Source organism: Hoplias malabaricus, chromosome 2 (assembly GCF_029633855.1).
Source record: "Hoplias malabaricus isolate fHopMal1 chromosome 2, fHopMal1.hap1, whole genome shotgun sequence".
Classification (NCBI taxonomy): domain Eukaryota; kingdom Metazoa; phylum Chordata; class Actinopteri; order Characiformes; family Erythrinidae; genus Hoplias; species Hoplias malabaricus.
The window spans coordinates 8,511,166-8,531,248 of NC_089801.1; the positions used below are offsets into that span (position 1 = coordinate 8,511,166).

At 42.4% G+C, this 20,083-nt stretch overlaps 1 protein-coding gene across 3 annotated transcripts in view; it reads right to left on the reverse strand.

The window, feature by feature from the left end:
* Positions 1–1,242: 1,242 nt before the first annotated feature.
* LOC136687069 (spectrin beta chain, non-erythrocytic 1-like) overlaps positions 1,243–20,083 on the reverse strand; it is an 80,403-nt gene continuing 61,562 nt past the window's right edge. For all 3 annotated transcript variants that reach the window (XM_066661289.1, XM_066661290.1, XM_066661291.1), the window contains 20 exons: positions 19,807–20,009; positions 19,602–19,692; positions 19,026–19,172; positions 18,041–18,304; positions 15,890–16,114; positions 14,329–14,418; positions 13,667–13,945; positions 13,000–13,130; positions 12,336–12,540; positions 11,681–12,055; positions 11,276–11,520; positions 10,060–10,198; positions 9,122–9,206; positions 8,756–8,952; positions 8,522–8,625; positions 8,117–8,171; positions 3,844–4,043; positions 2,998–3,171; positions 2,858–2,900; positions 1,243–2,558 (listed from right to left, as the gene is read on the reverse strand). In XM_066661289.1, coding sequence (XP_066517386.1) covers positions 2,370–2,558; positions 2,858–2,900; positions 2,998–3,171; positions 3,844–4,043; positions 8,117–8,171; positions 8,522–8,625; positions 8,756–8,952; positions 9,122–9,206; positions 10,060–10,198; positions 11,276–11,520; positions 11,681–12,055; positions 12,336–12,540; positions 13,000–13,130; positions 13,667–13,945; positions 14,329–14,418; positions 15,890–16,114; positions 18,041–18,304; positions 19,026–19,172; positions 19,602–19,692; positions 19,807–20,009 — 3,441 coding nt within the window. In that variant the 3' untranslated portion in view covers positions 1,243–2,369. The remainder of the gene's footprint in view (positions 2,559–2,857; positions 2,901–2,997; positions 3,172–3,843; positions 4,044–8,116; positions 8,172–8,521; positions 8,626–8,755; positions 8,953–9,121; positions 9,207–10,059; positions 10,199–11,275; positions 11,521–11,680; positions 12,056–12,335; positions 12,541–12,999; positions 13,131–13,666; positions 13,946–14,328; positions 14,419–15,889; positions 16,115–18,040; positions 18,305–19,025; positions 19,173–19,601; positions 19,693–19,806; positions 20,010–20,083) is intronic.

Consider the following 20,083-nt stretch of genomic DNA (forward strand, 5'->3'; position numbering starts at 1 on the left):
TAGGGGTGAGTGTGTGTGTTGCCCTGTGAAGGACTGGCGCCCCCTCCAGGGTGTATTCCCGCCTTGTGCCCAATTATTCCAGGTAGGCTCTGGACCCACCGCGATTCTGAACTGGATAAGAGTGACAGATAATGAATGGATGAATGTTGTGTTGACCTTTTATCACATTTAGATGATCTCTGTAATATCTGCAGTCATGTTCACCCTTTATCTTGATCTAAAGTCCTTCACCGTAGGGTATGATTCTCTACAGCCCACATTACTCATCCAGACTGGACCTGACCCTGCTCCAAAGAAAGAACAAGACCGTGACGTACCTGCTGCCGCAGTTTGTATTCGTCGTCCTCCATGAGTGGACACAGGATGCTGTTGGCTGGATATTTTAGGTTGTTGAACAAAACTCTAGCAGCACTGCTGTATCTGATCAATACAGCACAATTTTATAGACCAATTTTATAGATCATGTAAAGGAAGTTGCAACATGGAAAACTTTGAGGCATATTACGTTTTAAAAGATTCTTTAAAAGTTTTCATGATTCTTCAGTCTACATCTGTCTTTAGTGTTAGCAGGTAGTGTCGCAGTCACACAGCTCCAGGGGCCTGGAGATTGTGGGTTCGATTCCCGCTCCGGGTGACTGTCTGTGAGGAGTGTGGTGTGTTCTCCCTGTGTCTGCGTGGGTTTCCTCCGGGTGCTCCGGTTTCCTCCCACAGTCCAAAAACACACGTTGGTAGGTGGATTGGCGACTCAGAAGTGTCCGTAGGTGTGAGTGAATGAGTGAATGTGTGTCTGTGTTGCCCTGTGAAGGACTGGCGCTCCCTCCAGGGTGTCTTCCTGCCCATTTTTTAAATGTTTAAACTATATCTCGAAATCAGAACACATCAAAACCAAAGACATTTACCTTGGCAGCCTAAATCATACCCTTTTTTTTTTAAAGCGGTAAATGCATGCTGCGTCAGACGCAGCACCAGGACAAGTGCTTCATCATGGTCCCACTGCTTAAAAGCTTTTACCTGATCCCCAGCAGCCAGCCAAAGACTCCAGTCTTGGTCCCGCAGAAGTGTGAGGCATCGGTTAGGAGTGATTAGGAAACAGCTACGACATATGACAAGAGATAAGGTCTACACCTTTTTGGGCACACAGTGAGAGATGGAGACTATGTTATACATGCATTAACAATATAGACTGGGGGCATGCAAATGTGTACAAAGAAAACCAAACTGTTTGTAATTTCAAAAGCATTTTAATTACTTTGCACATATTTAACAGACAGGGTAAAAGGCTACAGGTGCAGATCCATCCAGATTAAGTTCAGGTTCATGGTTTTTTTTTTACGTAATAACCAACAGATCCTGGCAGGGTTATGGCATTTTGACTGTGCAGTAATGACAAAAATGTATCGTTACAGTAGTTACACTGACAGAGAATGCACACTAATTTTATCAAGTAGCCAGAGAAAGTAGCAAAATGAGAACACAGCGCTAGAGCCAACGAGCAAGCAGCTGTTTTTTTGTCGTTTTTTTTTTTCAGTCATTACAATTTATCCAGAAAATGCTGCAATTCCAGTTTCCTCACTTAACAAACGATGCCCTTTAGAAGTTATAATACATCTATATTCATATTCTTTTTCTCTAAATAACCTTTAAACATACAATATAATGCAACTCAAGTACAAGATTGATTTTTTTTGTTTGTTTTTGTTTTTTTCTTGATAAAATTAGTCCTTCATAATTAGCCAACATTCTGACCGTTCACAATCATTTCCTTTAACTTTCCAGCATATGTTAATATTTGCCACTAAATGGCGAGTTTTGCATTCAGACGCGTTCGCTTCATACTAAGGTCTTTAGTAGCGAGATTGCCCTTTAAGGAAATTTCTAATGGCTGAAAGGTTTTTATTAGTAGTAACTTAAACCGGAGGACAGGAGGTTAACAACTTAACGGAGTCCAAAGCACCACTGCCGCCCTCCATCAGCAGAAAGACTGTAAACCTCACAAAACTGAGGGCAGATCCTAGGAACGTCTCACGCGTACAAAAACAAGACGAGGAGGAAAGGACGAGGAGACTTAAAGCACTAAAGCGGGTATATTGAAAGTAAGCGAGAACGAAGAAGAAGAAGAGATGAAAGATGTAAAGAAAGCTTATCGAGAAACAGGTCTCTTCCGAGACTGATTTATAATAACGGCCCGAAGCACCTCGCGAGAGTAACGATATTCCTCTTCTAGCTCCTGAGCCCACTCAGAGGAGCGAACAGGCACCGAGTGAGGAGTTTTGGCTCTGAGCTTTGCATGCTGGATTTTCTGCTTCAGGAAGAGGATGTGAAGAATGATAAAAGTAAAGGAACTGTATTGAGGGCTGCTGGAAATGGCTCTACTTCTTTTTGCTGAAGAGGCTGAAGCGCTTCTCTTTGTCTTTCTCCCTCTTGCCAGGGCTGGACTCTGTGGCCACGCCCACAGAGGCGGGGAGCGTGTGGGCACGGCCTGAGGCAGGGGTGCTATGGCTGCTGAGCTCAGAGGGCGTGGCGCAGGAGATTGCTTGGATCCATGAGTTCATCTCCTCCTGCAGCAGCACATGAAGTACAGAAGGTTAGGAAGGAGACACAGGACACAGCTCCACAGTGAATAGCACCATAACCGTCTCAACCCTATCCCTGTAAATGTCTTTACGTACTGCATCTTCCATCAAACAGAGCTCAAAACAAGCCGACAGACAGAACGACAGTGGAGGCAAACGAGTAGAAGTAATCAGGCTAAAAAACATCGTTGAAAGATGTTAGACCTCACTCTCAGCTCAATGAAAAAACAGTAACGCTGTTTCTTGTGCCTGGTGTAATTTGAACATGTCTAAGAAACACTTACATCGTCTTTGGCTTGGAAGAGATACTCATTCCCATCTGAAAGTCTGAAAGTGAAACAGGGAAGAGGAAAGAGTTCAGCACAAATGTTTCTAGAAGCCCCCGAGAGATTCAACACAACAGCATTTCAGAAACTGCACTTACCTGAGTTTGAAAACATGCTTCTTCTTCTTGTAATCAATGGCCACCTCGCTTGTGGAGTCCTTCAGACTGATGGGGATTTCACTGTGGTAGGGGATGCCCTGACTGGCACTCTTGCTGTCTTTGTAGAAGCCCATCTCTTGATTATTTATCACACAGTACACGTTGTGCCAGGATCTGTAATCAAAACCAGGCGGGAACATGGAGAAACTATGATTTAGAAAGCTTGTGTACGGCAGAAACCTACTCAGACACGAGAGCTATTCGTATTTAGCTACCAACACCTGTTTGAGTTAAATTAGCTTGTGTTACATTTGCGGAAGCATGATTTTAAAATGATTTTAGACTTAATTCCAGTGTGTGACATGCTTTGCTCAAAATACCACAGCATCATTCTCCCTCTGCCCTGTTCAGAACGACCTGTTTAGGCATCCGTTCCTTTAAATGAGAACGAGCCACCGCTCAGTTCACAGCGAGAGCCCAGGAGCCAGGAGCGAGGAGCAAAAGCTCTGCTTTAAAGCATTTTTTTGCTTGTTTCTCTTTCTTGTCAACATTTATCTACATTTTTGTGGATCTTTAGTTTTCTGTGTCATTTGAACACAGCAGCTGTGTGACTTCACACTGTGTAAAAGTTTCATGATAAATGGACCAATAGGAATGCTCCAAAATTACTTGGAATTAAATCTTCTTACACTGACTTCCATTAGAATTGAACTTCCAGTCCATAAAATAATAATTTCACTACATTTCATTAACCAGCCACATCTAGACATCGTAGATAACTCCATGGCTCTACAATGTAATAAAGCTTTAGTACAGAACTGAGGTATCACTTCACTGCAGCGTTACCTGTTTGAGGCTTTCTTGTTGTGCCCCTCCCATTCGTGTTTGCGGTTAAGGAAGCCCTCGATCTGGGCGCTGGGTGAGTCCTGGGCCTTTGTCGGGAGAGTTGCGGTTTGACTTACTTTACCCTTGCGACTTCCTGTGGGAGAGGAGCTTGGACTGGGCTCCGACACTCCATTAACGACATCACTTCCTCCCGCAGCATCCTGGTACAGAAAAAGATCAAGTTAGTGATAAGATCCTTCTGCAAAATCCAACACTGCATTTTCAACTCCTCTCAGAGCAAAGCTGGGCAGAAGATGCATCAGAAACTGAGGCTGTGTAGAAACATCTAGAACCATCTTGTCATAAATCAGCAGGAATCAGGAGGAATTTACACTAAACATGTCCGAACCTTTGTAGACACCCTTTAGTTGTAGTGAATTACACTACTTTAGTGGATCTTTATGAAGACTAGGTATAAGACTAGGACTGAATATCTTTGGCATGAGTGACTAGATCCAGAACTAACCATCCAGTATCAGTATCTGACATCACTAATGGTCTTGGGCTGAATTCCATCATCTACTCTAAATCATTCCCAGAAATATATAAGCTGTTCCTGCACCTAAGGAAGAGAACCTCCCAATTAAACACCCTTCATTTCAGAATAAACGTTGGATGAGAAATGTCCACAAGTGTTTGGTCATGAAGTTCATGTTTAAGAGTTGCCTAGTTTCTTTCTTTTGTCACAGGAACCAGAACCAAGCCAAATAATGCTTTCTATTTGTTCATACTAATGTTCCTACAGCAGCCTCAAATTGTTAAATGTCTTTCAATTTAACAACTCCATCCCAGCTTCTGAAGCTATGCACAGTACAATGTGCTGCTGAACCCCGCGCTGATATATATTTTTCTTAATCACCTAATTGTTCTCCTGCTCTATTGTTTTCCATTACGCACTAAGTTTAGAGAATAAAAGTAATTTGGTAAAACTCTCCCCTCTTATCACAGCAGGAGGAGATCTCCATGAAGCTGGGACGACTCAGATGCTTTTGATTGCACTCAGTTTAAGCAAGATGGAAAACAAGACGGCAGAGACATGCATAAAAAAGATTAGGACATTAGATAATGCACACCACACGGCCACTCGGCTGATAAACATAATGACAGAAGAAAACAGCCAGCGGAGACGCACTCAAAAACAAACAAGAAACTACAAACAATTTTAGAAATTGCTTGAGACCATCAGTAATCATTGGTATCATTGGCAGAGGAAGTGATTTTTGCAAGTTAGGATTACAGGATTACGGCATCACACCCACTCAAGACCGTCAGTTTATTACCCCATCTCGGGCTCCTCTCGACAGGACCGATCCCAGGCGCTTTTATAGGGAGCCTTTTGGAGGCTGGACCAAACCTAGACACTTCTACATGGAGCACGACGAACGCAGGACCAATTCTGGGCACTTCAACAACTTTTTTTTATAAAAACCTATCTATAACATGTCAAACATTCTTTCACAACGATGATACACCGGTTTGATGACATGCTTTGACTTTGCTGATAGTGAAATGTGTTTGATAGTTGGTGTGTAAAGGAATACCGCAGTGTTTTTTGAGGCTGATCATCTAAGATTATCAAAACCCATGTGTGAATTAATGAGGTTAATTCTGGAGAGACTAGGGCGGTGCAGTTACTGTCTGATCACAGTTTTTTAAGGAAAATAAGAATCAGCAATATGCTACACCCATAAAAGATACTGTGCAAAATCCCCTAAATTACCCTCACCCACCCCAGTAAAAACATCTGGATTAAAAACATTTGTTAAATGTGTGCGGCCAAATAAGACAGAACTGAACAAACCCACAGTGAGAACAGCAGTGCAAGTAAATTATAGCTGACAACTAGTGTATTCTATTGAGGATATAGTTCTGTGGGCTCTGCAGTGATTACTATTACATTCTATAAGGTTTCTAAGAGTGTTATTATTTTCTAAGCACAAGAAAACTGATGTCTGTTGTCATAAGTTATGTTACAGATTTAGGTTAAGTTTAAATGTGAAGAATTTTCTTAAATGTGTGTCTGTTCTTGTTAAAAACAAACGCCAACTTAAAATATGTTTAAATTCAGCCCCTGATTATTTAACTGTTTGTTATTTGTATCACACAGTTAAGCACCACAACAGTATTTTTAAGACTTGAACTATGCGATGATGTTTTAAATAATAAACAATGCAAACAATGAAAAAATGGAATGACCCACATGAATAAGAAAGATGTATTAATAGGAAAATTAATGTCGACCCATGAACAAGCCCAAGAATAACACCTGATTACAACATTAACAACCAACATTTAACAGATGCTATAAACATAAAATGACCAACATGCTAATAAAGACATGCACAGACCATAATTTATCACAAGCAACAAAAAGACAACACTGGTGAAGCATACACAGAGGGGGCTAATGAGTATCTAATAGTGCGGGAGGTTAATAAACTAGAAAAGAATGTTTGGGAACAAATGTGGTTAGTCTGATAAAGACAAATGATGCTTAACATGGCGACACTCAAGCAGCTCTTAATTGGCCCAAGTTTAAATGTTGATTTCCAGTCTTCACTTCTATTTCTGTGATGAAGAATCACTGAGTATCTTCCCTATTGTTTTACTTAATAGTTGCAAATTAAATAAACACTAACAATAATTGTGTGCCGCTGACAAGTCCGTTTTCCCTTTCTCTCCACAAGAGCATCAACTGGAGGCAGAAAGGAATCTGAATGCCTATTGCCAACATACATTATCTGCAATTGCTTAGAAGGCAGATATTGATCACGCTGGCTCTAATTAGACAGAGATAGAATGGGGTTGAACAGCATTGTTCTCATTGTATGTTAAAATGCCCTAATTGTTCAAAAACAAAAATAGTAAAGTTGCTTTATATTCTTAATTCCATGTAGGTAAGCAAACTATAATGCAACATATTTTCTAAAACAATTTTTGAATCTGGTAGCTGCAAGTATTAACATGTTATTGATTGACTTTCTCCTCCTGACTGCCTGATGTAGCACCTAAATATGGAGAATAGCAGCTTTCAAAAATCTTTTCTTTATCAAATAGTGGACACACCTGCCTTGATAAAACTAGACAAAAATGATCCTCCCTCTGCTTGAGTTCAGTTAAATACCCCAGGACCCAATGGTAGATTAATCCCGTCTTAAACAGGTTTTAGAAAAGATCTTTAACAGTTTAAAAATCTAGCTCAATAAAAAGGTCAAACAAGGAATATAATATTCAGAATCATGTATCAGTTACAGGACGTGACTTTCCTTAATCGCAGAGTAGAGAAACTTTGCACAGGGGTGAAAAAATACAGATGTAACATTTTAGATCCATGTGAAAGACTCGGAGCTGAACAGCCACCAAATTAAAAAAACAAAAAAACAAAAACTACCACCACACAAGCAACAAACCTCCATGCCATGAGCTAACCGAAGACAACACTAATCCTTACCTGCTCATTAACATTAACTCAAACACTCAGTGTTTTAAAGATCTATAGTACTACACTAATCATTACTGTGACATGTTTATTATTGTGGGGTGAAGTGGTGACATTCAAGCGAGGGCACTAGGGGACCCTGTGTAAAAATTTAAACATTTATATGTGGTCAAGAAAAAAAAATCATCTGCCATTTTCAATGTTTTTACCACTATGCAATAAATATACTTTTTATATCATATATAGCTCATACAGCTCCTATCCTCAGTAAGTATATGTGCTAGCTAGTTTCAATTAGCCACGTGTCCCTTCTCCCTTTCAAACAACCTCCCTCAAGCATTTTAAAAGTGCAGAAGCACAATAAATTAACGCTACATTATTTGTGACAACGGAACCACAGATACACGGCTAAATACACTAAAAGTAACAAAATAACGGCTGTTCTCCTCAGCCATCTTTTCCTCACCTTAGGCACCGCATGGTGGACAATATAACAATAAAATATAAAGCTGCACAACGGCTGCAAAAAAAGCTACAGGGAAGCACAGCCATCTACCTTCCAAAAACAAGCAAGATCAGGATAAAACAAAGCAGGAGAACTGACATGGAGTACAGTGGAGTGGGCTGCGGTGGGATTTTTCAATCTGGGAATGAGTGGGATAAAAGAACAGAGAGCAGTATGGTCTCTCTTTCTCTCTTCAGAAAAACAGGAGGAGAAGGTATTCACAGTCCTGTGAGGCCTCGGCGGCTATGATAGCTGGAGTAGCTTTGGTAGGCTTGAGAGCGATAACTAACCCGGGGAGAGTCCTGATCTGTTGGCAGCCCATTTTGAGAGACCTGCTCGCCCTCTCTGGAAACACAAACAAACAAACAGACCCTCATTAACGCACAACTCATGGTGAATTTTATTTGTGGTGTACTATATCCTGGCTTAATGAATCATCATCAAGTCAAATATACAACCCTACTTATTACTTTATATCATTTCTATATTACTTCTTATATTTTATTTCAGTGCGACTGGTTTATTACATTAGACCTCTCATCCTAATATAACTGTGATACCCATGAGTTTAAACTGAAATTCCTTCTTTCTCCTCTTTGTCTCTTCTCCTAAGTTCTTCTGTTTGTTCAGTGGCAGTGTACCTTCCTGTTTATTGTTTGGGAACACTTCCTAATTCAATGATCTGATTGGGTCACCTCTGTTGAGGAGACGCTGCTTCATCGGGTGGGGCTTCTACAGCTGGGGGCTGCCGCTTTTTCTCTTCTTCCTCTTGCAGTCTTCTCACTTCCATTAACTCCATCTAAACGCAATGTTTTTATTCAAAATCAGGAAAAAACATTTAATAATAGAGTGACAAATGCACTCCTTTGAAACTACTCAACAACCACAATAAATCACTGTTGCAGGTACTGGAAACTCCACCCTCTCACCGTGGTAAGTCTCTCCAGAGCAGCAAAGCGCTCCTCCCAAGTGGCAGCTGACTTCTCAAAGGCCTCGTGTCTTTTGATGAGCTTCTCCACCTCGTCCACGCTCTGACCCATTTCCCGGCTGGACAGGTAAGGCTCCTGCCCCAGCAACCATGCCTCGGCAACCCCTGCATCTCGAGAGAACTGGTGCACCTCCAGAACTTGGGGCAAATAAATAAAAACATTAAAATTAACTCCAAGTAGTAAAAGCGAGTATCTACAGTGTTGGTGCTTTAAGAACTCTTCTTTTAAAATGTGCTGTATTTACGTGTGTGACAAGCAGTGTTAACAAGCTGTGGATTGGTTGGAAAGTTGACTGTGATATATTACCCAATCTCAGCCATTCCCATCGGTCCTCCCACTTATCAATCATCTCTTTCCTCTTTTCTGTCAGTTGTAGCAACTTTTCTTTGATCTGAATAAAGTACAAAGGAAAGGTTTGTTCAGAGTCACAAATTACCTTCAGTAAACAAACTATTAACTCAAGTCCAGACGTTTAAACACAACCTAAAATTAATGTTAGATTTATAGTACTGTTGACTGTATGTCCACTTTCATCCGTAACACACTTATATGAGATATAGGAGATATTATGTCATCATGCCATCTGGTGGTCATAAAAATATAGCACACACTGGGCCGCTTGGGGGGGGGGGGGGTAATTATAGTTAATTAGTAGTACTCTTTAAAAATAATTAATAATAACGTTTATATAATAATACTAATGTATTATTATGAGCATTATATATACACACATAAATAAAGAGCCCTGGGTGTATAATCAATCAAATCCACAGTGATTCCTTAGCCATTTGAGGCACAATTGGCTCTGGGTGAGTGGGATCGTGGCCCTCTCCCCATCAGAGAAGCACAATGCCGGCCAGTGCAGATGTCTGCTGGCTGATGTGAGAGGTCTGGGCTGTTGGTGCTCTTCTCAAACACACTAAATTGTCCAGACTTATTGCATTAAGGCAGTTCAAAAAGAAGGCAGGGTTGGTTTCGTGTCTTGAAGGAAGCATGTGCTAGCCTTCGTTCTCCCAGTTTGGTGGAAGTGTGTGTGACTGAGGGAGTTCTAGCTAGATACTGGCTGAAACTGTGACGACTGGGGAATAAATTGGAGGATGACAAAAACACACTGTACTGTAGATATCACTACTACAAATGACTTTAACTTCATTACAGATCCAATGATTGCTTTATACAGGAAATCAAAGCAGAGGATGGAACATTGAAAGAGGAAATAGAAAAAAATAATTTGTAAATCTGACCTCTTCAGAAGCGTAGTGTTTGCGTGCCAACAGAGCTTTCCCCAACTCAATACAGGCAGTGAAGCTGTCATTTCGAGCGTCAATCTCAGCCTTGATACCTTGGTGATTGTTCATTAGGAGTTCCACCGATGACACATCCCTAAACAAGCCAGAAAACATCTTACGTTGAATTCAAGCTACAAGTTAAGTGGCTATAATTGTAGTAGGTAGCACTGCTGCTCTTCACATTGCAGACTGAGGATCAGCTGCCAGCTCCACACTCCACCAATAAGGTTTAAGTATCTGGCTGAGAATGTTTGCTGGAGATATGAGGCCAGCAAATAAGAGACATTTATTTGGCAAAGAATAGAGATTCAGACACCAAACGTATCCTAGCTGACAAACTGTAGATAGGACCAGAGGAAAGATTATACTGTGGAAATTGTGCAGATTATATTTTTGAAAAAACACCTTTAGCTATTCAAATGAATATGGATCAATGCCAAACACTTCTACAGATATAATGATTTTTAAACCACATAATTAAAACTAAAAGGGATTATACGGCTATTATTTCCATATCTGTTCCTCTCCGTCTAATTCTTCCGTCGTGATACTCATGAGGTAAAGCGTTAGGAAGAGGATGCTGCAGAGACAAATGTGATTACACCTATTCTCTCTGCCTCTGCCACTGATATCTCTGTACTGTCTTTCATTTCAGTGGTGCTCTTATTACACTCTCCATCACTCACTCACTCAGCCCAATTTGTTTGCTCTATTTTTTTTTCCTCTTGCACATTATTTGATACAACGCAGAAGCCAATTTCAGGACTAAGCAAACCTGAGCTGTCCACACTGATTACGATAATTACACAGAGCCTTTCCAAGAGACACAAGCAGATTAAAAACTAGCGATGGGACAGTTACCAGTCTAAAGCTCACAGCAGCTTGGTTTTATATGAGGAGGAGCTCATATAAGATACAGGGCTGGACAATAATTCAATATCAATAGATATTGCAATATAAAATATTTAAATAACAATGATATGCTTTAAACACGTTTTCAGTATTTTAATAGACATTATTTACAACATCTTTCACTGACTGACGGTCATTACCAGGCACTATCGTCAGTTCAGCGCACTTGATTTAAAATATTATTACAAAGCCAATAGGTTTATGGTTGAAGGTGATGCCATGATTCTTTTTGGTTCTTTTAATACTATATGCTGTGTACCTGGGCTTCTCCTGTGCATCAATAAGCCTGATGACATCTTCCATCCAGAGCATGAGGTCCCGCACCATGCTGAAGAAGCGGAACTTGTCACTGGTGTCGAGAAGGCGTACACGGCGCCCATCACTGGCTTCCAGCAGAGAGCGCCATGCCTCCAGGATCTCGCCCTCACGCCGCTGGATGTCATCCGCCTTGTCCCCAGCGTAGGCAGACTGCAGACGCACTGCATCCTCTTGCAGTTGTTTTACCTGTGCATCATTAATGCATCATTCAACATCAAATCTGAAATCACCCACAATATTCCACATATATACATGGCCTGTCACTGGACATAACGAATTTTTAGCTCTATACTTTCCATGGAAGCCTTCTGATTCCTGGTTTCAAAGGGAGCCCTCCACCACCCACCTGTGTTCCCAGGGCCTGGATGTCATGTTCGAAAGTGGTGTGCATCCTGTGCAGCGTCTCCACCGTGTTCTGGTCCCGGCCCAGCTCTTCAGGAAGCTTCTTGTGTTTATCTAGGATTCGTCCCAGCACCTCCTTGGCATCATGGTAGAACTTGTGTAGCTCGTAAGAGGCTGCCAGGATCTGGGTACGAGTGTCAATCAGCTCCAGCAGGTCTGCCCACGCCTCATTGAGCCCGTCCTTCCACTCTGCGATGGTTGCGGCATCGGTGTGACCGGAGTTGATCAAGTCGTCTGCCATCTTATTTACGGCATCAACACGTTCCTGGCCAATGTTCCCCGTGTCGCGGGCAAACTCTCTGAAACGATCCTGGAGCATCTGTTACCATGGAAACAAATATTCCATTGATTTTACTCGTCTTAAGGTGGGGAGTTACAGCAATCAAACTCATTTCTATTAAAATTACAGAGCAATAGACAAAAATGGACTTGTATATCAGTAGCTTACAGTCTTTAGACTTTCCAGAGATTCAGTGCTGCAGCTCAGCATAAAAACGACTCCTTCACAAACTAAATCATTAGAAATACTGTTCTGTAAGATTATAATTATAGTCCAGTATATATGTGTATAAATAAGAATATTAGGAAGTGTGTCGTACAGTGACATGTTCGTAGTCCTGGCCCAGCTCATGGGACCCTGCTACCACCTCCCTCTCTGCGATCCACTGCTCCAAATCGTCTACTTCACGGTTTAACTGGAACAGACGAGATCTCTCATCTAGTTTCCCACGTCTTTCTTCGGACAGGTCCTTCAGGCCGGCATATAGCTTGTCCACTTGGGATTGGCGCATGCTGATTCGCTCACTGAGAAGTGAGAGAGAGGGCACGTTGTGTCACTTCAGTATCAGTCAAATAATAATGAATCAAAGACCCGTACCTTATGTTTGTTTGTTAAAAGCTAACATTAAAGTAAATCTAAAAATATGTTTATAGCTCCCTTTGTGGGGAATGTAAATTACTCTAGAAAACAATGTTAAACTGCATTTTTCCACATTCTGCCTACAGTTAAGGCAAAGTAACCCACTGGTTGAGATGAATCATTTAAACAACTCATTCAAAATGTTAGATAAGAACAATTCAAGTCAACAGGTTTCAAAAGTGCATAGAAAATCACAAGCTTTACTTTCTGTGGTAATTTATGGTAAAAAACAGATGTGGCACAGGGAGATTAGGTCTAAATGACATTTCCCTGAAGAAGTGATAAGTTAGTGATGTCACCGCATCTTTTTAAATCAGGGTTTGAGGACCCAAGGACATTCTCACCTTTCCGGATGCCCAGAGCCCACCAAAGCCCTACTGGTCTTGGACAGCTGGTGCACAGTGTCAGCATAATCCTCCACTGCCTGCTCAAGGATCTGGTGTTTCTTCAGCATAGCCACCGAACTCTGCTCGTCCTGTAGTGAGAGTAAGAAAAGACACTGAAAATTGAGGATGTAGATATTTAGACAACAAATAATAGGCTTAAAATCTGTTCACCAGCAGCTACTCACAGAGATGAATGAGCAGTCACAGAACAAATCTCATGAAGCTTATTCTGTTTCCTCTCTGTGTTCATTACTCTACATTATACACACTACATTACTCTAATGATTCAGCAAAGCAACACTGCAATTTTTTACTGATCTGTCTTCCAAGTGACTGTATTCATCTGTAATTTGTTATCTTCCGCACAGAGTTTCAAAATCCCATCTCCTTAATTCTTATTGATTCCTTGTGACTGCACCGAAAAGGAAATATATTTATATTTAAAGCATTTGTTTGTGCAAAACCATATATAAATATATATTTATGGCATTTGGCAGAAGCTTAAATAAAAAGCTTGCAGTTTGAATCCTGTTCAAGAGGAGCATTTTGTCGAGCCACCCCCAACTCCGACAAACATGCCTTGTGAATCTTTATGAAAATTAAAAAAGTTATAGGTGTTCCTTACCTTGGCCTTCTCTTCAGACATCATGTACAGCTCCTGCTCACTCATCCAGGCCTCAGCTTCCGCAGCATCAAAGTAGTACTGCTGAGCCTTGTGTGCTTCCTCCAGACGGCCATGGCGCTTCTCCGCCTCCTGCTGGATCAAGCTCCATAAGCGCTGCAGATCATCTAACCGCTGTCGGATTCCTGCACTGACTGGACTGTCATCCTTCAGTGTGTGTGTGCTCCTCTCAAAAATGTCATCATATCGAGGCTGGTGACCCTGGATCTCCTTTTGAAGGGTCTGACAAATGCAGAATTGGACGGATAGTGATTTAAACACATGCAGACACATTTGTAAATAATTTAGACGTTTAACAAGGTGTGATATAACTTGTATTCTAAATTTGAAATCTATTAAATAAATAGTAAAATCAAGTCAACATTTCCATTTTCATTAAAAACTGACAGAGCAATGAGATACAGTGATGTGAGTTAATCTTGAGCTTGAAAAATCAGCATGCAACATTAGTCACAGTAGGTTTTTAATCACATATTTTCTAGGAATTTCCAAAAACAAATGTTTACACATAGTAAAATAATAAAGGAGTGCCATAATCAAATCTAAGCAACTTGAAAGCTATAGAAGTGATGGAACAGTGATAATAATAAATATAAAATACCCACCTGATTCTTCTTAATAAGCAGCTGCACAGTTTGTAGGTTGTTGCCATGGTCTGTGGACGTGGCCATCGGCATTCTCTCTTCAACCCAAAGCTTTAAAAATAATGAATAAATTATGAATTTCCAATATAAATACACTATCATTTTGTCATCTCAAGTCACTAGTCCACACAGCTCCAGGGACCTGGAGGTTGTGGGTTCGAGTCCCGCTCCGGGTAACTGTCTGTGAGGAGTGTGGTGTGTTCTCCCTGTGTCTGCGTGGGTTTCCTCCAAGTGACTGTCTGTGAGGAGTGTGGTGTGTTCTCCCTGTGTCTGCGTGGGTTTCCTCCGGGTTACTGTCTGTGAGGAGTGTGGTGTGTTCTCCCTGTGTCTGCGTGGGTTTCCTCCAAGTGACTGTCTGTGAGGAGTGTGGTGTGTTCTCCCTGTGTCTGCGTGGGTTTCCTCTGGGTTACTGTCTGTGAGGAGTCGGTGTGTTCTCCCTGTGTCGGCGTGGGTTTCCTCCGGGTTACTGTCTGTGAGGAGTGTGGTGTGTTCTCCCTGTGTCTGCGTGGGTTTCCTCCAAGTGATTGTCTGTGAGGAGTGTGGTGTGTTCTCCCTGTGTCTGCGTGGGTTTCCTCCGGGTTACTGTCTGTGAGGAGTGTGGTGTGTTCTCCCTGTGTCGGCGTGGGTTTCCTCCAAGTGACTGTCTGTGGGGAGTGTGGTGTGTTCTCCCTGTGTCTGCGTGGGTTTCCTCTGGGTGACTGTCTGTGAGGAGTGTGGTGTGTTCTCCCTGTGTCTGCGTGGGTTTCCTCCGGGTGACTGTCTGTGAGGAGTGTGGTGTGTTCTCCCTGTGTCCGCGTGGGTTTCCTCCAGGTGCTCCGGTTTCCTCCCATGGTGTAAGTGAATGTGTGAGTGTGTATGTGTTGCCCTGTGAAGGACTGGCGCCCCCTCCAGGGTGTATTCCTGCCTCCCGCCCAATGATTCCAGGTAGGCTCTGGACTCAACACGACCCTGAACTGGATAAGTGGTTACAGATAATGAATGAATGAATGAATGCAAGTCACTAGTCTGTGTGTAGACTCATGCTGATGTTTTACAGGATTAAATCTTTGTCTTACTTCACAGACTCAATCTACTTTGGCAGTTTGGGCAGAACAGAAGGGGGGGGGGGCGGATTCTAATCCCTTTGATTCTGCCTGAATGAGGTCAATACAGTCATTACTACTGAGAGCCAACTCGCACTGAAGATAAAAACACACCCACTGCTTCCCTTCTCCCTGCAGAACAAGGGTGAAGCGCTAAGCTTAAAAAGTGAGAATTTGCTTTCTACTTTGTTCGCCTCCATTATCCAGTATCCTGGAGTGTTGCTGCAACTGCAGCAGGGCTACACCCACCTGAGGCTGTGTCCCATATACAAAGCGCTGGAAGGAAACTGGAGCATACTGGAACATGATTTAAAACTAAAAGCCAAGTGATATACTGTAGATTGAGAAAACCTATGAATAAACCCTTGAATAACCTCCAATTTGAATTTAAAAACATTGTTTTCCTGAGATCAGAAAAAACAGGTAAACATGCTACTCACAATCTCGTCCTCCACATCACGGTTGAACTGGTGGATCTCACGTGAGGCCATGAGTTTGCTCCTGCGCTTCTTCAGAGGCTCCTGGAGTTCTTGGAACTTTTTCTCCACACCACGCCTTTGGCCGTCCACTTCGTCAGAGCCTTTGCCCTCCTGACTGAGCGCCTGGGCCTGAGAGCGCAGCTCCTCCACCTCCTTCTGCCTCACCTCCACCTGACTCTCCAACATCTACACAACAGGAGAGGAGAAGAGAAGTAGTAGATAGTAGAGAACACAAGGGAAATGGGCAGGCAAGAGACAGGAGAGGAGAAGGGATATAAAGAGGACACAACAGGAAAGAGGATGAAAGTAACAGAGCAAAAAGAAGAATGAGAACATATGGGGAACGGATGGCATAAAAATAAAGACGACGGGGGTTAAGAAGAAAAAAAATGAGGGCATAATTATGGAGAGAATACAAGAGAAAAAGGACAGAGAGAGGAAAACCAATGGAGAGATGGAATAAAGAAGTGGAGGAGGAAGGAAGGGAGACGAAATAGTAAAGAGGCAGAAAGAGGAAAAGAGAAAAGAAACAGCGAAAAGAGGAGGATAAGAACAGAGGAGGAAAGAAAGAAGAGTGAGAAGAGATGGAGAGGAGAGAGAAGGAAAAGGATAGAGGCAAAAGTCTTTAGGAACAGGCTCTCTTCATCACTGGCACATATAGAGTAAGGCATGCTTTCTCACTCTCACTTTCTCCCTTGCCCTGAGGCACTCTGTGATTCTCCCCTCTATTTGTCTCAGTTATTTCCTCAGTTACTCCCTCAGCATGTGCAGTGCAGCTCTAATGCATTCACACAGTAACATACACACCAGTACACACCAAGTAACGCATACGCACATAGCACAGGCTTCAACACTATCGGCATTCTCTTCTTTCTGCATTCCCTGCAGACCCTCTCACACATCCATTTGCATGCGTGCGCACACATTCGCAGTGTGAGCAAGCACCCGAGTCATTTTCAACACCACGGAGGCGAGACAGTGAGAGCGAGCGACATAGAGAGAGAGCGAGAGAGAGATTGCATAACTGCAGGAGGGGGGTGTGGTGGTTATGTAACAGCTAGTGAGAGCTGCTAACTGATGCTCTGACAGCAGCTATGAATGAGCTGAACTCAGCAGAGATCCAGTAGACAAACTAAGAGATTAAGAACTGTGGCACATGTAAAAGTCCCTGTAGTAAACTCTTAGAGCTCAAATAATTTGTTTAGCCATAACTGACTCATTAGGATGTGTCATTAGGACAGGGGAAGAACTGGATTGTCACCTGATAGTAATTGCTAATTACAAAGTACGCTAAAATCTTCGGTCACAATTCTCAAAGGTCTGTTTGGAGGAAACTAAGCTCTAGCCAAGTGTTAACAATAGAGTTGGATCTATTATGCGCTTGGACGGTACGACACACACAACAAACTGAAGAGGATTTCCTCTACAACAGGACAAGAGGAATAAACGAATCTCAAATTCCACTACAGACTACTTCCAGAAACACTTGCTTGGGTTTTGGGAATGACCCATCGCTTGGGGTCATGGGTTAGAATCTTAATGGATCAACGTCTGTGATGAGGTTTGGTGCATTTTCCCTGTGTCTTGTGTTGGTTTCCTCCAAGTGCCCTTCCACAGCCCCAAAACGTTGGTAGGTGGATTGGCAATAAAAGTGTGAAGCCCTGAACAGGGTGTGTTCCTTCCCTGTGCTCAATGATTTCAGGTGGGCTCTGGAGCCACCACAAGCCTCAACAGGATGAAGCAGTTATAGAATATGGAAGGATGAATCAATGAATGAATACTCTGCATCATCCAGATATTGAGAGATCAGCCTGTGGTTATGCGTCAGCCATAACTTGAAGTCAGGAGTTTGCAAGAGCATAACTGCCCTCATACAGCGCAGTGCTAGCGAAAACGCACCAAGTGTGTTGAGATGTTCAACTGCAATGCATTAGAGGCAAATTCCAAGTGAAACCAAAGCTAGCTCCACTCATCTCCAAGGAAGCTAGCCTTAACCCTACATGCTGTTGTACATAAACCTGATCAGACAGAAAAAGCTCTTTAAACCCAAAACCCAGTCAAAGAACTCACATCAGGGTTAAAACCCTCTCAGGAGAAACATTCCCATCATACCTGCTGCTTCTTCAGCAGAATGCTGACGCTTGTCAAGTCTTTGCCAAAGTCATCTGACTGGATCTGGCCCTCTAGGCTGGACAGCCACTTTTCCAGGTCGGCACAGCTCTGGGTGAAGAGCTCCGCCTTGTTGGCATCAAACAGGCACTGGGCCTTGGTCTGTGTGGTGGACTCCAACTCGTCCCACATCTTCTTCAGAGCATCCAGCTTCACCTTCACCACCGCCTCAGTCTCAGGCTTCTCTGCAACCAGAGCTGTTCCATCCTACAGTGGAGATAATGTGGGGAGGGAGGAGATCAGGACAACATCCAAGAGAAAGACACCCATCCGTCTAGAGAAAGGCTGCAAGATCTTAATTAGCTGGATTAGATCTGTTTGATTAGGGTTGGGACCAGTCACCAAAAAGGAAATCTCTAAAAGACTGGAACCAACATTTCAGAGTAGTGCTTCTCACTATGTTTACTATAAGCAAACTCACAAAAAACATGGACCAAGCCATTACACAGGATTTGTAATCCATCTGAAATTAGATTCATTTATTAAAGCTGGTGTAAATCATGCCAGCTATGAAAAGGAACGTCTAAAACTAGTGAATGCTACGTGAGTTAGTTGCAAGCTTTAAAATTGGCAGTGAAATACAACCAAGAGAGACGAAAAATATCTAAATTCAAGAAATAGTTATTTGCTGACAAAGCTAGTGTGAAACAACTTTGTGAAAAAGAGTTTTAAACCTTAGTAATGAAACAAATAGGCATTAATAATAAATCAAATCTGAAAATGTAGGCGTATCACATATTGATTTAAAACTCAACATGTTTTAAAATGTCCAGTAAAAAACACGCACCGTCTGCCGTGCCCTAAAGACCAGCTTTGACAAAAATGATGTTTGACGCTGTGCTTCAAGCAAGCAAACAAAAGTAATAAAACACAGCTAAGAATCTTCAGATCAGTCAGGTCCATCATCCAGATATCATTTCACTCAAACCTTCTGGATCTTGTCCAGCCACTCTTTGTTGGACTGCAGTTCTGCCATGAAGGCCTGGTGCTTCAGCCACTTGCTGTGCAGGTTGCGCGCTTCATCGTATGACATGTCCTGCGCTGTTAGCATCTTCTCACTGATCCACAGGGACAGCTGCACACAAAAGTGGCAATTATGAAGTTTCACAGCAAGCAGCCGAATATAAGACTTGCCCTGTGTGCTGTGTGTTTTTATACGGCTGTCAACGATTATAGAATTACTGGCAAATTGGAGCATTTTCTATGCAGGAGTTTAATCCTGGCTTTGTGTGTCAAGTCTGTTGTAGACAGCGACCAAAACACTCATTATTTGTAGGTTATTATGCAAATTCTTGCATGAACTGGGCACTAAATTAATGACTGCATTTCATATTCCATCATATAAACCATAATCAGAGTAGAATAATTCATTATTTTTGACCATTATCCTGCACCCAATTCACCAGGTGACAACTGGCCATAGGCCACAATCAAAACATTCCTTCTATCATGAATATAGATCAACATTTAGGTCTAATGTTAGGTCAAATTAAGTTCAGCTCACCTCCTGACAGTCCTGCAGGAACCTCTGAAGATCCCTATTGTCCTTCAGCTTTGTGAGTAGTTCGCTGGCTGCGCCACGATTCTTCTTATGCCTGTAAACATACACACCCATCCCATACGCTCAAAACCTTTTAATATTAATGGCTTTCAATGGAACATGTCAGTCAGTCACCATCACTGCTGTGAATGTACAGAATGCACTGCACCTCTCATCAATGGAGCCCACTTTCTCCTGAATGCGCTCGGCGCTGATGTTGCCGTCGCTGACCAGCCTGCGGCCCGTCTCCACTACGGCATTGATCTTCTCTTCATTGGCATCCATGGTGGTCATGAAATCTTCTTGCTTCTTAATGGCTGCCTCTGCTCCTTCCAGAGTGTCTGGCATCTCGGTGTGCGCCAAAACATATTCCTGAAAAAATAAGGAGGAGGAGGAGGAGGAGGAGGGAGGAGAGAGAACAAGCGTCAAGTGGCCATGGAAGCGTG